The 13535-nt window shown below is 34.9% G+C and overlaps 1 protein-coding gene across 2 annotated transcripts in view; it reads left to right on the top strand.

The window, feature by feature from the left end:
- The first annotated feature begins 318 nt into the window (after positions 1 to 318).
- LOC143248801 (alpha-(1,6)-fucosyltransferase-like) overlaps positions 319 to 13535 on the top strand; it is a 41601-nt gene continuing 28384 nt past the window's right edge. The window contains exons 1-3 of one of the 2 annotated variants that reach the window (XM_076497564.1): positions 319 to 467; positions 11463 to 11562; positions 12519 to 12568. In XM_076497564.1, the coding sequence (XP_076353679.1) occupies positions 11465 to 11562; positions 12519 to 12568 (148 nt within the window). In that variant the 5' untranslated portion in view covers positions 319 to 467; positions 11463 to 11464. Of the gene's footprint in view, positions 468 to 4724; positions 4867 to 11462; positions 11563 to 12518; positions 12569 to 13535 lie in introns of those variants that run through there. The other variant, XM_076497563.1, reaches the window with a different exon arrangement.

The raw sequence follows: 13535 nt of genomic DNA, 5'->3' as shown, positions 1-13535 counted from the left end.
CGAGTTTCGATACATCACAGTTAGTCCATTTTATAGCTATGTGCTTAACAAAAAACTTATGTTTCTATTCCTTATTATACACCTTAAATTATTTTTTTTCTCTTGCTAATTTTATATTAGTGTTTTAAGATATCGTGGCTTAATGGTAAGACTGAGGACAAAAACGCCAAAAATTGGATTATCAACTGCATTTAAAAATCATTGAACCGAAGTCAAAGCAATTGTTTTCATAAATGTAAACTTTTATGACATTTAAATTTTGAATTTTCCAGATTATCTTACGCCTACAGCTTATTCGTTAGACGAACAGATTAGATTGGCAAAGAAGCATCGAGTTGGAACGTAGAGGAATATATGGTTCACGTAGAGGATTTTTATAGACAGTTGGAGCTGGAGCAATCTGTGTCAGTTAAGAGAGATTTTGTGGCAACGGATGATCACAAAGTATTAAGAAGCTTACAAGAAAGGTATGATTGAAAATATTTTTACCTTATAAAAGAAACCAGCTAGAAGATATTATTGGGATAATATTTATTTCTCTAAAACGTGTCTCCCTAACATCGAGATCAGTCACGTACAACTTGTACTTTGTACGTTAAACGTTGTGCGTGATCATGTTTTATTATTAGAAACGAAACGTTTCACAGAAATAAACTTATTATCCCATAAATAGCTGCTTCAGTATTTTATATTGTTCGTTAGTTTAACGGGTACCTCCTTAAAATATTGAGATTTTGAAAATACATTTATGTACTTTTTGAATGTTTCCGCCAGTCACAAGATATATTAAGATATTTGTTGATGGTGTCAATTTCACTAACGTGAATGAAAGCTAGACCGAAAGGCAAAAACCTTTAATCTTGAAATATTAAATTATTTTCTGAACAAAAAAAAAAAGAGACATAATTTAAATTTTTATTTATTTAAAAGAAATATATGGCTTTAAATTGAGCTGAATTATTTAATGACTTTGTTCAAAAAATACTTCAGTCACAGTGTAAAAAAAATTACTTTTATTTAACAATGTGAAATATATAAAATGTATAGAAATTCAAACTAGAGGAAAGTAAGGCAAACATTTTTAGTCTTTAAATAAAAAAATATTTTAGCCATCCATGTTCTTCAACATGAATAATTCTAATTTATTCATAAAATTCTGTACTTTTGGCCCTACTGAAAGACACCTTTTCTTCCCTTTCGGAACTTCATTCCACTTTCTGGTTTTAAATTCACAAAACACCTAAAATCGCAAAGAGAATGTTTCATAATGCTAATATTATTAACTAATAAAACATGATTCACTACAAACTAGTTGTTAGTTGATAAAGCTCTGCAGAAAAATTAGGTAAAATTCATTAAATAGAAAACACAAATGTTAAACATGATTTTATAAAGAAATTTATAATGTAGCATATATGGTTATGTTTTAAGTGTTATAATACAAAATTCCAGTTTTCGATGGATTAATTCTTATGCTGCTGTTAGCTTATGTTCTAAATACCTGATACTAAATAGATTTAGTATCAATGAAATTTGAACATGAGTCTGTAGTCTATGGCTCTGCTAGGACTTCAGCCCAGAAGATGTTGGAATCCGTTCACTGTCTGGGGCTTTCCAGAGTTTGTACACTGAGTTTCATGAACCTCATCTATATCTCAGCCATTTGAAACTGTCTTAATTGTGTACTTCAAAACTTCGATCCTTACCACAACATTGCACCTGGAGTTGTGTTTTCCTTCCTCAGTGAGCTATGGTTTTGCAGAATAGATGGCCTGACATTGTTTCTTCTGACCTTTGTAACCAGGCACCCTCGGCTGTATTTGGTTTGACCTTAGATGATATTGACGTCTCTACTGGTCAGCCCATCCAACCATGGCTTATTAACAACCCCAAATATGACCTTTCTTTGAGCCACCTGAGGAAGGGATACTTCTGATTGGAAGTACCGTCTTCTATCTGCCGAAAATCTTTTGAACCATCCTTTTATTTCCATTTATATGGATGGTTCGAATTTAGATGGTCCTGTGGGCTCTGCCATGGTTTGTTGTGGTTTAGTGTTGCACACATGATTCTCTCTACAGCTTCTTTGTTCACTGTCGAATTGCATATCTTTTCTCTTACCCTGGATCATGTAGAAACTATGCAGTACATTATTTTGTACTTTTTATACTAACTCGCTTAACTCTCTACTGGCCATGGAATCGCTTCATGTTTGTTCTCACCCTGTTCTTTCCGATATTCAAAACCGACTGTCCGGCTTCTCTCTTACATCTACTTCTGTCCAGTTTTTCTAGACACCAGGACACGTCGGTATTCGTGGAATGAGCTCCACGTGTATATGTATATAAAAATGTGTATATGTATGTAAAATTGTCATATACACCGACATGAATCATCCTTTCAGCTGGCGTTCAGCGCGCTTATTTTAGTCGCTTGTAGTTTTAAACCTCTACAAGTTGGTAATTTAATTTACTTCATGTATTTACAGTCTTTCTTATCTTAGTTAATCGCCGCTTCAAGTTAAACACACTCTGGTGGAATGTTTGAAAACATTTGTGCATTAGAAATTTATGCCAGCTGCTAAAGACATTTTCTCAGAACTGGACACAGTAAATAGAGTGTATGGTTGAAATTTGTAGTCAATTGTTCCTGTACTGTTTCTTCAGTGTGAAAAGAATGTCTTTTAGCTCCAAAACAGGACGTAAGCAGAGTAAATAAGGACAACAGTAAAATATTACAGTAGTTTAAAATGTTTACAGTTAACCACAAGGTGCGCTTGAAAAGGAATGCTTAAAGCTGGTTGGTTAGCTGGGATGGCTTGTGCAATCCCATAACATCTTTGTTATAAGAAACACGTATAAAATGTTTGGTAACACTATCAGTTTTAGCTTTTTTATAAACACACATAAAATATTTGATAACTCTAACAGATTTAGCTATTTTATAAACACACATATAATGTTTGGTAACACTATCAGTTTTAGCTTGTTTGTAAGAGATAGTTTATGTTATATAACATATGTAGCTACTTTAGTAACCTTATACCTCGTAACATTTCCCGGGGCAGGTACCAAACTAAAATAGCTTTGGTTCTAAGTTCTGAAGTCTCTTAAAATTAGGTACTGAGAAATCTACAACACGAAACAAATCACGGTTATTTTAAAATAACCTCTGAGCTGTAAATAACTGTATATGACTGTTTTGGACTAACATTTGAAGTTTTGATTTGATTTGTTGTTGTTAAGCAAAAAAGCAACACAATGGGTTTCGAACTTATAGCAAACATGAGTATCGAAACCCGACTTTTAATGTTGTAAGACTTCCGACTTACTGCTGAGCCATTGAAGTTGGGGCAACGTCTAAAGTCTAGTCAGTTAACGAATGTTCAGTGTCTGTTTTTCACATTAACATTTGAAGTATAATCAGGAACCGAAATACAAGAAAGAAGAATAAGAAAATGCTTCATTCCCTCAAAAGCCCCTCGCTAGTACAGCGGTATGTCTCCGGATTTGCAATGATATAATCAGGGGTTCAATTCCCCTCGGTGGGCTCAGCAGATAGCCCAATGTGGCTTTGCTCTAAGAAAATACACATACGCAATACACGGGTTCGAATTTCCGTCACACCAAACACGCTTGCCCTTTCAGCCGTGGGGACGTTATAAAGTGACAGCCAATCCCACTATTTGATGGTAAAAGAGTAGCTCAAGAGTTAGCTATGGGTGGTGATGACTATCTGCCTTCCCTCTGGTCTTGCATTGAAATATTAGGGGCGGCTAGGGCAAATAGCTCTCGTGTAGCTTTGCGCGAAATTCAAAACAAACAAATCAGTGCATTAAAAAGTTTGACTAAGCAAACAACGGATGAGACTCTCGGTATGTCTGCGGACTTACAACACTAAAAACCGGGTTTCGATACCCGTGGTGGACAGATCACAGACAGCCCATTATTCTTAATTCAACACAACTACAACTCAACGTTTGTAATTTGATATTCTTGTTTCAGTATTTTTTTAGCTCTGAAACTTTCTATATTACTATAGCTACCATGGTTACGTATATATCGATACCTGCTTATTTGTTTGTGTCCTTTTTGTTAGCTATATTTTTGTGCGCCAGCAATGCCAACAGTGGGACCCGAGTCGATCTTATTACTCACCAAGCCTTCTATGAACCTACGCTCGTATCTAAGTTTATGCCCAAAGTAGCTCGTAGACCGTTTCATATAATAAGAAAGGAATCGTTGGAACCCTAGACGGAGGAGTTATGTGAAAAATTAAAGCGACAGGGCGCGTTGTCTTTTCTGTTTGGAAAAGTCACTCATAGATGAAAAATCGTGAAAACCGTGAAATCTTGATTCACTTCATAAATACGTATGAAGTATTTGACTAAGCAATACTTATAAATTACTTATAATTTAGGTGGCTTTATAAGTATAATAAACTCTAGTTTTGTTCAGACAATACTGTGAAATATATATATGTAAAAATGGCTGCTATGTAGTGCTTTTTCAACCCATAGCAGCCATTTTTAAATGTGTAATTTTCTCTACAAGTAGGTTTTTGGTCATCACGGAATACTGTGAAATAGTAATTATTAAAATTCAGACGTTGCAAAGGTAGTTTTAGACGGGCAATCTTTATTACACTGTTCAAAAAATGCAAATAATCTCAAACCCCGTCTTTCGTAGTGGCATGAAAACACCTGGCTTGCCCGGAAACGCTAAGTTATTTTACAAACTGAACGACAGCAAACAAAGTAGTTGAAATGCAGTGATTGTGGTATCGGGTTCAGGAAGTTGAAGTTTGTGACTTTTAAAAAACGATTTCTTTTCTTCGATATTTAGATGGTCTTCAGGAATATGAGATGTAAGTTTAGTTTTTTGTTTTCTTGTATTAAAAACTCAGTACTGGTAACAATGGGAGATTAAACTGTCCTGTTGAGAAACAGTTGGCTCAGCTAAGTGTAATTGTGAGAGGAAGACATCCGTTTTATCACATTATATTTTTCTAAGATTAGTTTATATATGATTAATTTTTACTTTCAAACTAACTGAACTTTATATTATTGTACTTTCCCACACACTTCTAAAACTACTGTCATATAATTTTGGTTTGTTTTGTTCAATTTTCTCGCAAAACTACACGGGGGCTACGTGCGCTAGCCGTTCCTAATTTAGCAGTGTAAGACTAGAAAGAGAGAGCAGTTAGTCATCACCACCCACCGTCAACTCTTGGACTACTCTTTTACCAACGAATAGTGAGATTGTAACCACATTATGACGTCCCCACGGCTGAAAGGGTGAGCATATGTGATGTGACAAGGATTCGAACTTACGACCCTCGGATTACGAGTCGAGTGTCCTAACCACCTGGCCATGTCGGGCCTCTTTGTCTAGAGTTTGCTCATCGCTGTCCAAAATTATTTGCATATGGGCAAAAGCTCGATAAACTTTAATTGTCAAAAAAAATAATATATATGTCAGTAATATTATTACTATTTATTTTCTGTAGAACTTTTTATTTAGAAAAATTAAAGATGGGTCACTCATGTAGCGCAAACTACAATTCCATTGCTCAATTAGTCCAGCTCATAAAGAGTTCTGATATTTCAAGCCATGACTAAAACTAAGGACTATCGAATTTATGCATCGTAAGTTGTTCACACAATTTTCTTGCCAATTGGCAACAGCATTGCCAATATTTGCACCTCAAGGATCATATACTTTAAACCGACCGAACAGTTTTGCCTTAGGTAAAGCTACGTAGAGATGAACAAACACATGTTTCTTCAAATTATATTAAGATTAGTTTCTATTTTATTGTATATTCTGCTTTCAAAGTAAACAAACTTTTACTTTATTTCATGTTCTGACACCTTTGTGAAGCCATTGTTTTACAATTAGTTGTGATCGTTCACTAATTTAGAGTTACTCTAAAACTGCGAATTATTAGTTTAGGTGGGCAGAGATTCAGTTGTTAGTGGTCGAAAAATCAGACATTAATCTCGACTTCAGATATTATTTGCAAGTAATTGACCAGTGTTGTGTGCGAAAATCTGATCAGAATGGAAATTAAAACATGCAGTGACATGCAGGAACGTGAATTTGGTCAAATATTTCAGGCTATTGCATATGAAATATCGGATTTTCACAAACAAATGTGAAGTTCGACTTTTAGGAGCTGAAAGAGAAGTATTATCCTAATTTTACCAAAACGAAATAGTATATTGTCTGGTTCATTTTGTATTTCATCTTTCAGCCAGGCCCCCTTTTGAACTGATAGACTAAAACCAACCGCTAACTCTCGGAGTGTTCGAATAATAGGGTTTTACACTCTTATTGTGCAATAACGACCCTGAAACGCGTGCGTGTTTTGACCCAGTAGAATATGAACCGTAAATCGAACTCGAAATTCGCAGTGCGGTTTGCTAAGCAATAGACCGTGAACAGCCAGCTGTACACACAAAGATGTAGCCAAAGTCTAGTTTGTACGCGTACTTACACAATGTAACAGTAAAACCAAAGACTAACGCTATCTCTAATGATAATATTCACAAACAAATGAAAGAGACAACTAGAAAATTATGAGTAAAACAATTCCACCATCAATATATCAATAGTTCTGTCCACATTTGTACTTACATAATGTAACAGTAAAACCAAAGACTAACGCTATCTATAATGATAATATTGACACACAAATGAAAGGGGGCAACTAGAAAATTATGAGTAAAACAATTCCACCATCAATATATCAATAGTTCTGTCCACATTTGTACTTACATAATGTAACAGTAAAACCAAAGACTAACGCTATCTATAATGATAATATTGACACACAAATGAAAGAGACAACTAGAAAATTATGAGTAAAACAATTCCACCATCAATATATCAATAGTTCTGTCCACATTTGTACTTACATAATGTAACAGTAAAACCAAAGACTAACGCTATCTATAATGATAATATTGACACACAAATGAAAGGGGGCAACTAGAAAATTATGAGTAAAACAATTCCACCATCAATATATCAATAGTTCTGTCCACATTCCACATGTTGTTATTCTTCTAGTTCTTCTATCCCGTGAAGACGATATTACCGTTTTGTCTTCATAATGGATCAAGAGCCAATTTGCCATTTCTGGAAGTTATAGAACTATAAACCAACTGGACTTCAACACCAAAAGGTTTCTATCTGTGATGTAGTGGAATTTTAGGTCTTACAAACCTAAGAAAATCAAATGCATTTGACCTCTTCCTCCAACTAATATTCTTAGTTGAAAAATAAATGTTTGTTTTGAATTCCACCCACAACTGTCCGAGGGCCATCCGCGCTAGTCGTTCCTAATTTAAAAGCGGTGGACTAGATTGAAGACAGCTAATCAGCACCACCAATCGTCAGCTTTTGAGCTGCTCTTTTTACCTGCAACTTAACCATCAAATTATAAAAACAAATAAAAACAACGGTTGAAGGAGGCAAGCATGTTCAATGATGGGAATTGAACCGCCAGATTGCCATAAATGCCAGGCCAGATCAGGTCAGGTCATGCCCATCGTTCTACTTGTAAATGTAATGCACTTATATGAGTGCAGAAAAACAGATCTATTTAGTTAGGAACTTAACACGCGCACAAAAAAGACTTTTTTTGGGGGAGGGATTTACAGAATGGCTAATTGCAACTAAATGTACAATAGGATGTGAATACAATATAAAATAATTCTTACAGTAATTTACTCTCTTAATATAGGACTAAAGTGATAACATAACTCGATCCACTTTCGAATCTGAGTAATGTGTGCTGGAGGAAGTTAATGTTATTTTTTTCTTCATAAATTCTCTTGATGAATGTTTAAAATAATATGAGTCATCTTTAGTTAAACTACAGGCTACTTTAATCCTACAAGCTGTGTTTACTGGAGTAGGCCTAAGTTCACAAGTAACATGTTCAAAGAATGTATCTCAGAACGGCTGATATGGGTATGAACACTTTTATTGATAAGGAGAGAACAACGTTTCTACCTTCCTAGGTCATCTTCAGGTTAAGAAAGAGAGAGTTTGCAAGTGACTGTTGCTGGACACATGTCTTGGGGACGAGAGTATAAACGGGTACGGGACTGTTGGGGGTGTTGCAGGTGAATGTTAGGTTATTGATAAGTATAGGTATAAAGATGTTCCTTTATATTGGATTAATTTTGGTTTAAGTTGTTCTACCAGTAGGGCGTTTTTGATTTTTGCGTTTGTTTATATTTGTTTCCCAACTTAGTATCTAGGTGTTTCCTATGGTTATGTTGTGTTTATTTGATTTGCAGTGTTCGAAACCGTGTGAAGGTGCGCTTTTTTTATTATTTGAATATGGTTTCAAGTTTTCTGCTTGTTTCTCCAATATAGAAGGATGTCCTGGCAGCTGTTGCATTGTATTTTATAAATAACGTTGGTGTTGTGTTTGTCAGTGTAGTTTCTACATAGTATGGCCTTTAGTTTTGAGTACAGTTTTTGAATAAACTTGGTATTTACTGGAATGTAATGTTTTGTTATACTTGTTGGTTATTTTTTCGCTGATGTTGAGAAAATACAATATGTAACAGTATAAGGAATATACTCTGCTTATGGTGTTTCGACTAACGTAAAGATGAACTTATACAATTCCATGGCTAACTGATCGAGTAACTAAATAAACATGATTACTATCACTAAAACCTCACTGACATTCGAGTATTTTTCCCTAAATATTTATTGGATACTTAAAAATTTCGATAAATACTTCTCAGAATGCGTATTCATCACATATTAACTCTTTCACTACTTTAAACTGTTCACTCTTATTTATCTCACTATTATTTTTCTAGATTTTTCACAAAATATATCGATTATAAATTTGTACGCCCGGCATGGCCAGGAGGTTACAGCGTTCGACTTGTAATCTGAGGGCCGTGGATTCGAATTCCCGTCACACCAAACATGCTCGCTTTTTCAGCCGAGGGTACATTATAAAGTTACGATTAATCCCATTATTTGTTTATCAAAGAGTAGCTCAAGAGTTAGCCGCGGATGGTGCCTACTAGCTGCATTCCCTTTAGTCTTTCACTGCTAAAGTAGGGACGACTAGCGCAGATAGCTCTCGTGTAGCTTAGCGCGAAATTCAAAACAAACAAGAAATACATAATTATTAGCATCCAACCCTAGTAAATAGCTGAATAATAACATTAAAAATAAGACTTACATTTATTTTGTTGGCGTCTCGACGTCGGTGGGATGTTTACTCGTGTATCACCCATTATGTAAATCTATTGAACGCTGGTACAAATTTTCCTAAAAATTCTTCCCTACTGCTCTTCGGTTGGTCAGAGATGTGTTTACGGACTTGCAATGTTCAGGGAATCGATTCTCCACGGTGGACATAGCAGCTAGCCAGTAGTAACTTTGCTTGAATAAAACGAAACCAAATCAATCTCTTCCACTGGCTGTCAACTGCTAGTACAGCGGTAAATATAGGGTTAATCTACGGATTTATAACACTAAAATCAGCAGTTCGGTTCCTATTTTCGATTCCTAGCCACATTGAGCTATCTGGAAAGTCTACCCAGGGGAATCGAGCCCCTGATTTTGTAAATCCGTAGACTTAGTATGATGCGACCCTTCTCTTGTATCTCAGTCACCAGAGTTAAAATAACCATAATAACTCCTTCCACCTTCAAGAGGTAACCTGAAGGTAGCAAAGACGATTCTTCCTCCTATTTATCTTCCAAACTAAGAATGATGGAAACCTTTACATTATTTAAAATGACATACGGCGTGTGAATTCAATAAGCTCTCCAACACACTAGAGAATTAAAATAACCACTACATACTATCGTCAATAGGTGGGGCTCTGAATTTTTTTTTTATTTGCCTTCAATTTTGTGCAAAGCTATACGGGGACTACTTGCGGTAGCCGTTTCCTGATTTAACAATAATAAGCTGGAGGGAAGGCAGCGAGCCATTACCACCCATCGACAAATCGTAGATTTCTTTTTCAACTAACGAATAGTGGGATTGATCATTACCTTATAACGTCCAAACAGCTGAGAATGCGAGCATGTTTGGTATGATGGGGATCCGAACCTGCCTCACCCAGTTGGTGGGAATGCACTATGGGAACCAATCTTGAATTTTAGCGTTCTAAGTTCATGAACTTACCACTGTTATACCAGAAGGATCTGAAATCGTAATTTCCTTTACACTGACTGGTATTACTTGTTTACTTTGTAATGAAAGATTAGACGAAAGGCAACTACCGCATACTGTTTGCTTACATTTGACCAACAAATAATGAGATTGACTGTCACGTCATAACGCACCCGCAGCTAAAAGGGAGAACGTGTTTGACGAAGGATCTCACGATTTTATGTAGAGGAATATTTTTTTTCAACTCAAACCAGCCGTTTTTACATGCATATTTTTTTCGTTTTAAGTACGTTTTAAGTCTGCGAACGTACGACTGCGCTTGTATTTGATAAAAATTGTGGAGAAAAATTAATAATTTTTTGCTAACTTAACGTGTAAATAACTGACATATTTTATGGTTAGTGTCTGGGTTTCCATTTCACGTTCAAAACAGGTGGGCCAGCATATATTAGTAAAAACAGCTGGTTTGAGATGAAAATAATTTTTATGTAGAGGAAAAAAATTTTTTCAACTCAAACCAGCCGTTTTTACATATATATTTTTCTCTACAAGTGGAGTTTCTCGTTATCACTGAGGTAGGCCAGCAAGCCGTAGTGGTTAGTGCGTCCGACTGTAAATAGGAAGATCCAAAGTTCGATCCACATTTCAACTGGTCAGATAGTTATATCTGTGATAGTTAATCCTGTTACTTGGATTAGAGTATTCACGTAATAAATGGTGGGGTACTGTTGCCCTCCAATTATAAACTTAGTTAAAGATAATTATGACTTAACTTTGAGGTTTCTGACTTAACCGTTTTAACTCGCATGTCGTACAAGGTGCTGTTTAGTTGGAAATGTCAAAATTGAAGTAACCATCCAAATAATTCTACAAATCTTATGTTAAAATATGTCCGAAATAAATATAGCTAGCTGACAACTGGATACTGATTTAAAACTGTATAATGTTAATAGTAGTTTATGTTGTGAAAACAGTCTTCCCCTGGGACAGCGGAAGGTCTACGGATTTACAACGCTGATACCAAGGGATTCAATTCCCCTCGATGGACATAGCAGATAGTTCGATGTAGTTTTGCTATAAGAAAACAGACGCGCACACACTGGGGAAAATAAAACGTAGGATAAACTATCTTTTAAAACAAATAATAAACCCTTTGTTCTAATTTTGGAAGTTAAACTTTTAAGTTCGCTATGTTAAAACTGGTAAAATCTAAATTACATGTTTAATATTTAAGTTTTCTGTATGTCGATATGAACAAGATAAAAAGAAATATCAACATTGAATCTGTTCCAGATATGTCGTTTGTGAAGCGTAATAAGTTTGCCATATTTGTCGTGCTGTGTGTTCTTGGCTTTATTGTGGCACTAGAATACCATTGGCATAACCATATTTGGTAAGTATTTCAAAGTTAGTGGTTTGTTGTCTTTTGTTTTTACATTATCGTTTATTTTGATAATTATTGTGTAGGATTACTTTTACTGATAACAGTTTATTTTGTGTGTGTATTTACTTTTCAAACTGTTAATTCTATGAGATTAATCACATTGAAAACAGTTTAATGTTCAAAATTCAAGTTTTTGTTATAGTAGCATGAACTTGGTACAAAGTGGAACCCAGAAATATTCTTTTGTTAACGTCACCAGAATAATAAAGGCATAATAAAATTGTACCGTTTGTTTTTTACATTTCACGTTTTGTTCCGCTTTTGACAGTGAATTGTTACGATGAGAATTTCTACACTTATATTTTAGTTAAAGCCCTTTAACATTCACTTGAAACAGTCCTGTCTGTGTTACATTAAATGTTTTAAGCCTAAAGATCATGCTCAAGTTTCAACTCTGAGGAATACAACGATAAAACGTACAAGTATAGTGTGAATAAAGCGTTCAATGTTTTTCAATATTTACCACATTCATAGAAATAAAATAACAGTTTCATAGCTTTTTGTGAGGGGGAGTAAAATTTAATAAATATTTTTAAGAAAGAGAATTAGAAGCTTCGGGTGTAAAATATTTTTATTCTATTCAAATGCTTGTAGAACATTTAAAGACTATGAATCTTTTTTATTTATTATGACAAACACGCAGTGAGCAGAACCCAAATAATTCGTAAAATAAAGGTTTATGATGTAGTATTTTGAGGCAATGGTTATTATGTTGTATTAATAATTTTCAAACATGGAATATTAAGTTGTGTTAAGGTTTTATGTCATTGCTTTAAAATTTACTTTTACATTCAAATAACGTTTGTGGAGTTGATTCATGTCATCACTAACTGCACAATAAATCAATCTTAAATCACTTCAGATTTCAGAAATATGCTAAGTTTTTTATTTCTTCTTGTACCAAGGAGCTTCGAACACATGAAATATCAACTAACTACAGACCATCGGAAATCAGGTTTGTTTCATTCTCTGGGTTATTACAAAATTTGTGAAAATAATATACTGACAGAGTAAGGAAATATTACCAATATTAAATATGAACAATTTTCACAATTAGATTTTGGTTTTTTTTTAATTTTGTGCAAAGCTACACGAGGACTATCCACGCTAGCCGTCCCTAACTTAGCAGTGTAAGACTAGAAATAAGGCAGCTAGTCATCACCATCCACCGCCGACTCTTGGGCTACTCTTTTAACATAGAATAGTGGGATTGCTCGTGACATTATAATGTACCCACATGCATATTTGGCATGACGGGGATTCGAACCAGCGACCATCGAATTACGAGTCGAGTGCCATAACTGCCTGGTCATGCAGGAGCCTTGAAGAATCGTGGATGATTTTAAGGTAAAAATGGAAAACCACGACATCAATAAAGCCCTCAAATAGTACCCTATATATATATATATATATATAAATATTTAAACCATGAATTTTAGGTTTACCTGAGAAAAGAAGAAATGGTCGCTGTAGCTTTTTACTCATATGATAATTTAAAATGTGATAACTCTAATTTTATTGTTTAGTTAGTTTAGTGTGTTATATATTGTGAGTTAGACCTAGTCTAGTGGTTAGTGTTCCTGTCAGTCATAGCCTGTGTTGGTGGGTGCTGTCAATGGATGACCTCTCTCTTGTCAACAAGTTCAAAATTATAGACTTTATGCATGATTAACTATTTCTGAAATATACTGAAAATTGAAACAGCTGGTTTTTCCTTAACCTCAATTTGAAAAACCTGACCAGTTCTTAGTCTCAACCCGAAACAGTTTTGTTTGTTTCTTTCCACAGATTTGAGAGCGTACAAGAGAGAAACCATTAAGACCACTTCGTAAACCTTCGCTGTATATTAATCTGAATCAAATGTGGAGTTCTCACAGCAAAACTGAATTAGCACTCATAAGCTGAAACTTAATAGCGTAATT

The sequence above is a fragment of the Tachypleus tridentatus genome, chromosome 4 (genome assembly GCF_004210375.1).
Source record: "Tachypleus tridentatus isolate NWPU-2018 chromosome 4, ASM421037v1, whole genome shotgun sequence".
Classification (NCBI taxonomy): domain Eukaryota; kingdom Metazoa; phylum Arthropoda; class Merostomata; order Xiphosura; family Limulidae; genus Tachypleus; species Tachypleus tridentatus.
The sequence above is the reverse complement of the archived record's forward strand: the minus strand, read 5'-3'. Positions and strand labels throughout refer to the sequence as shown.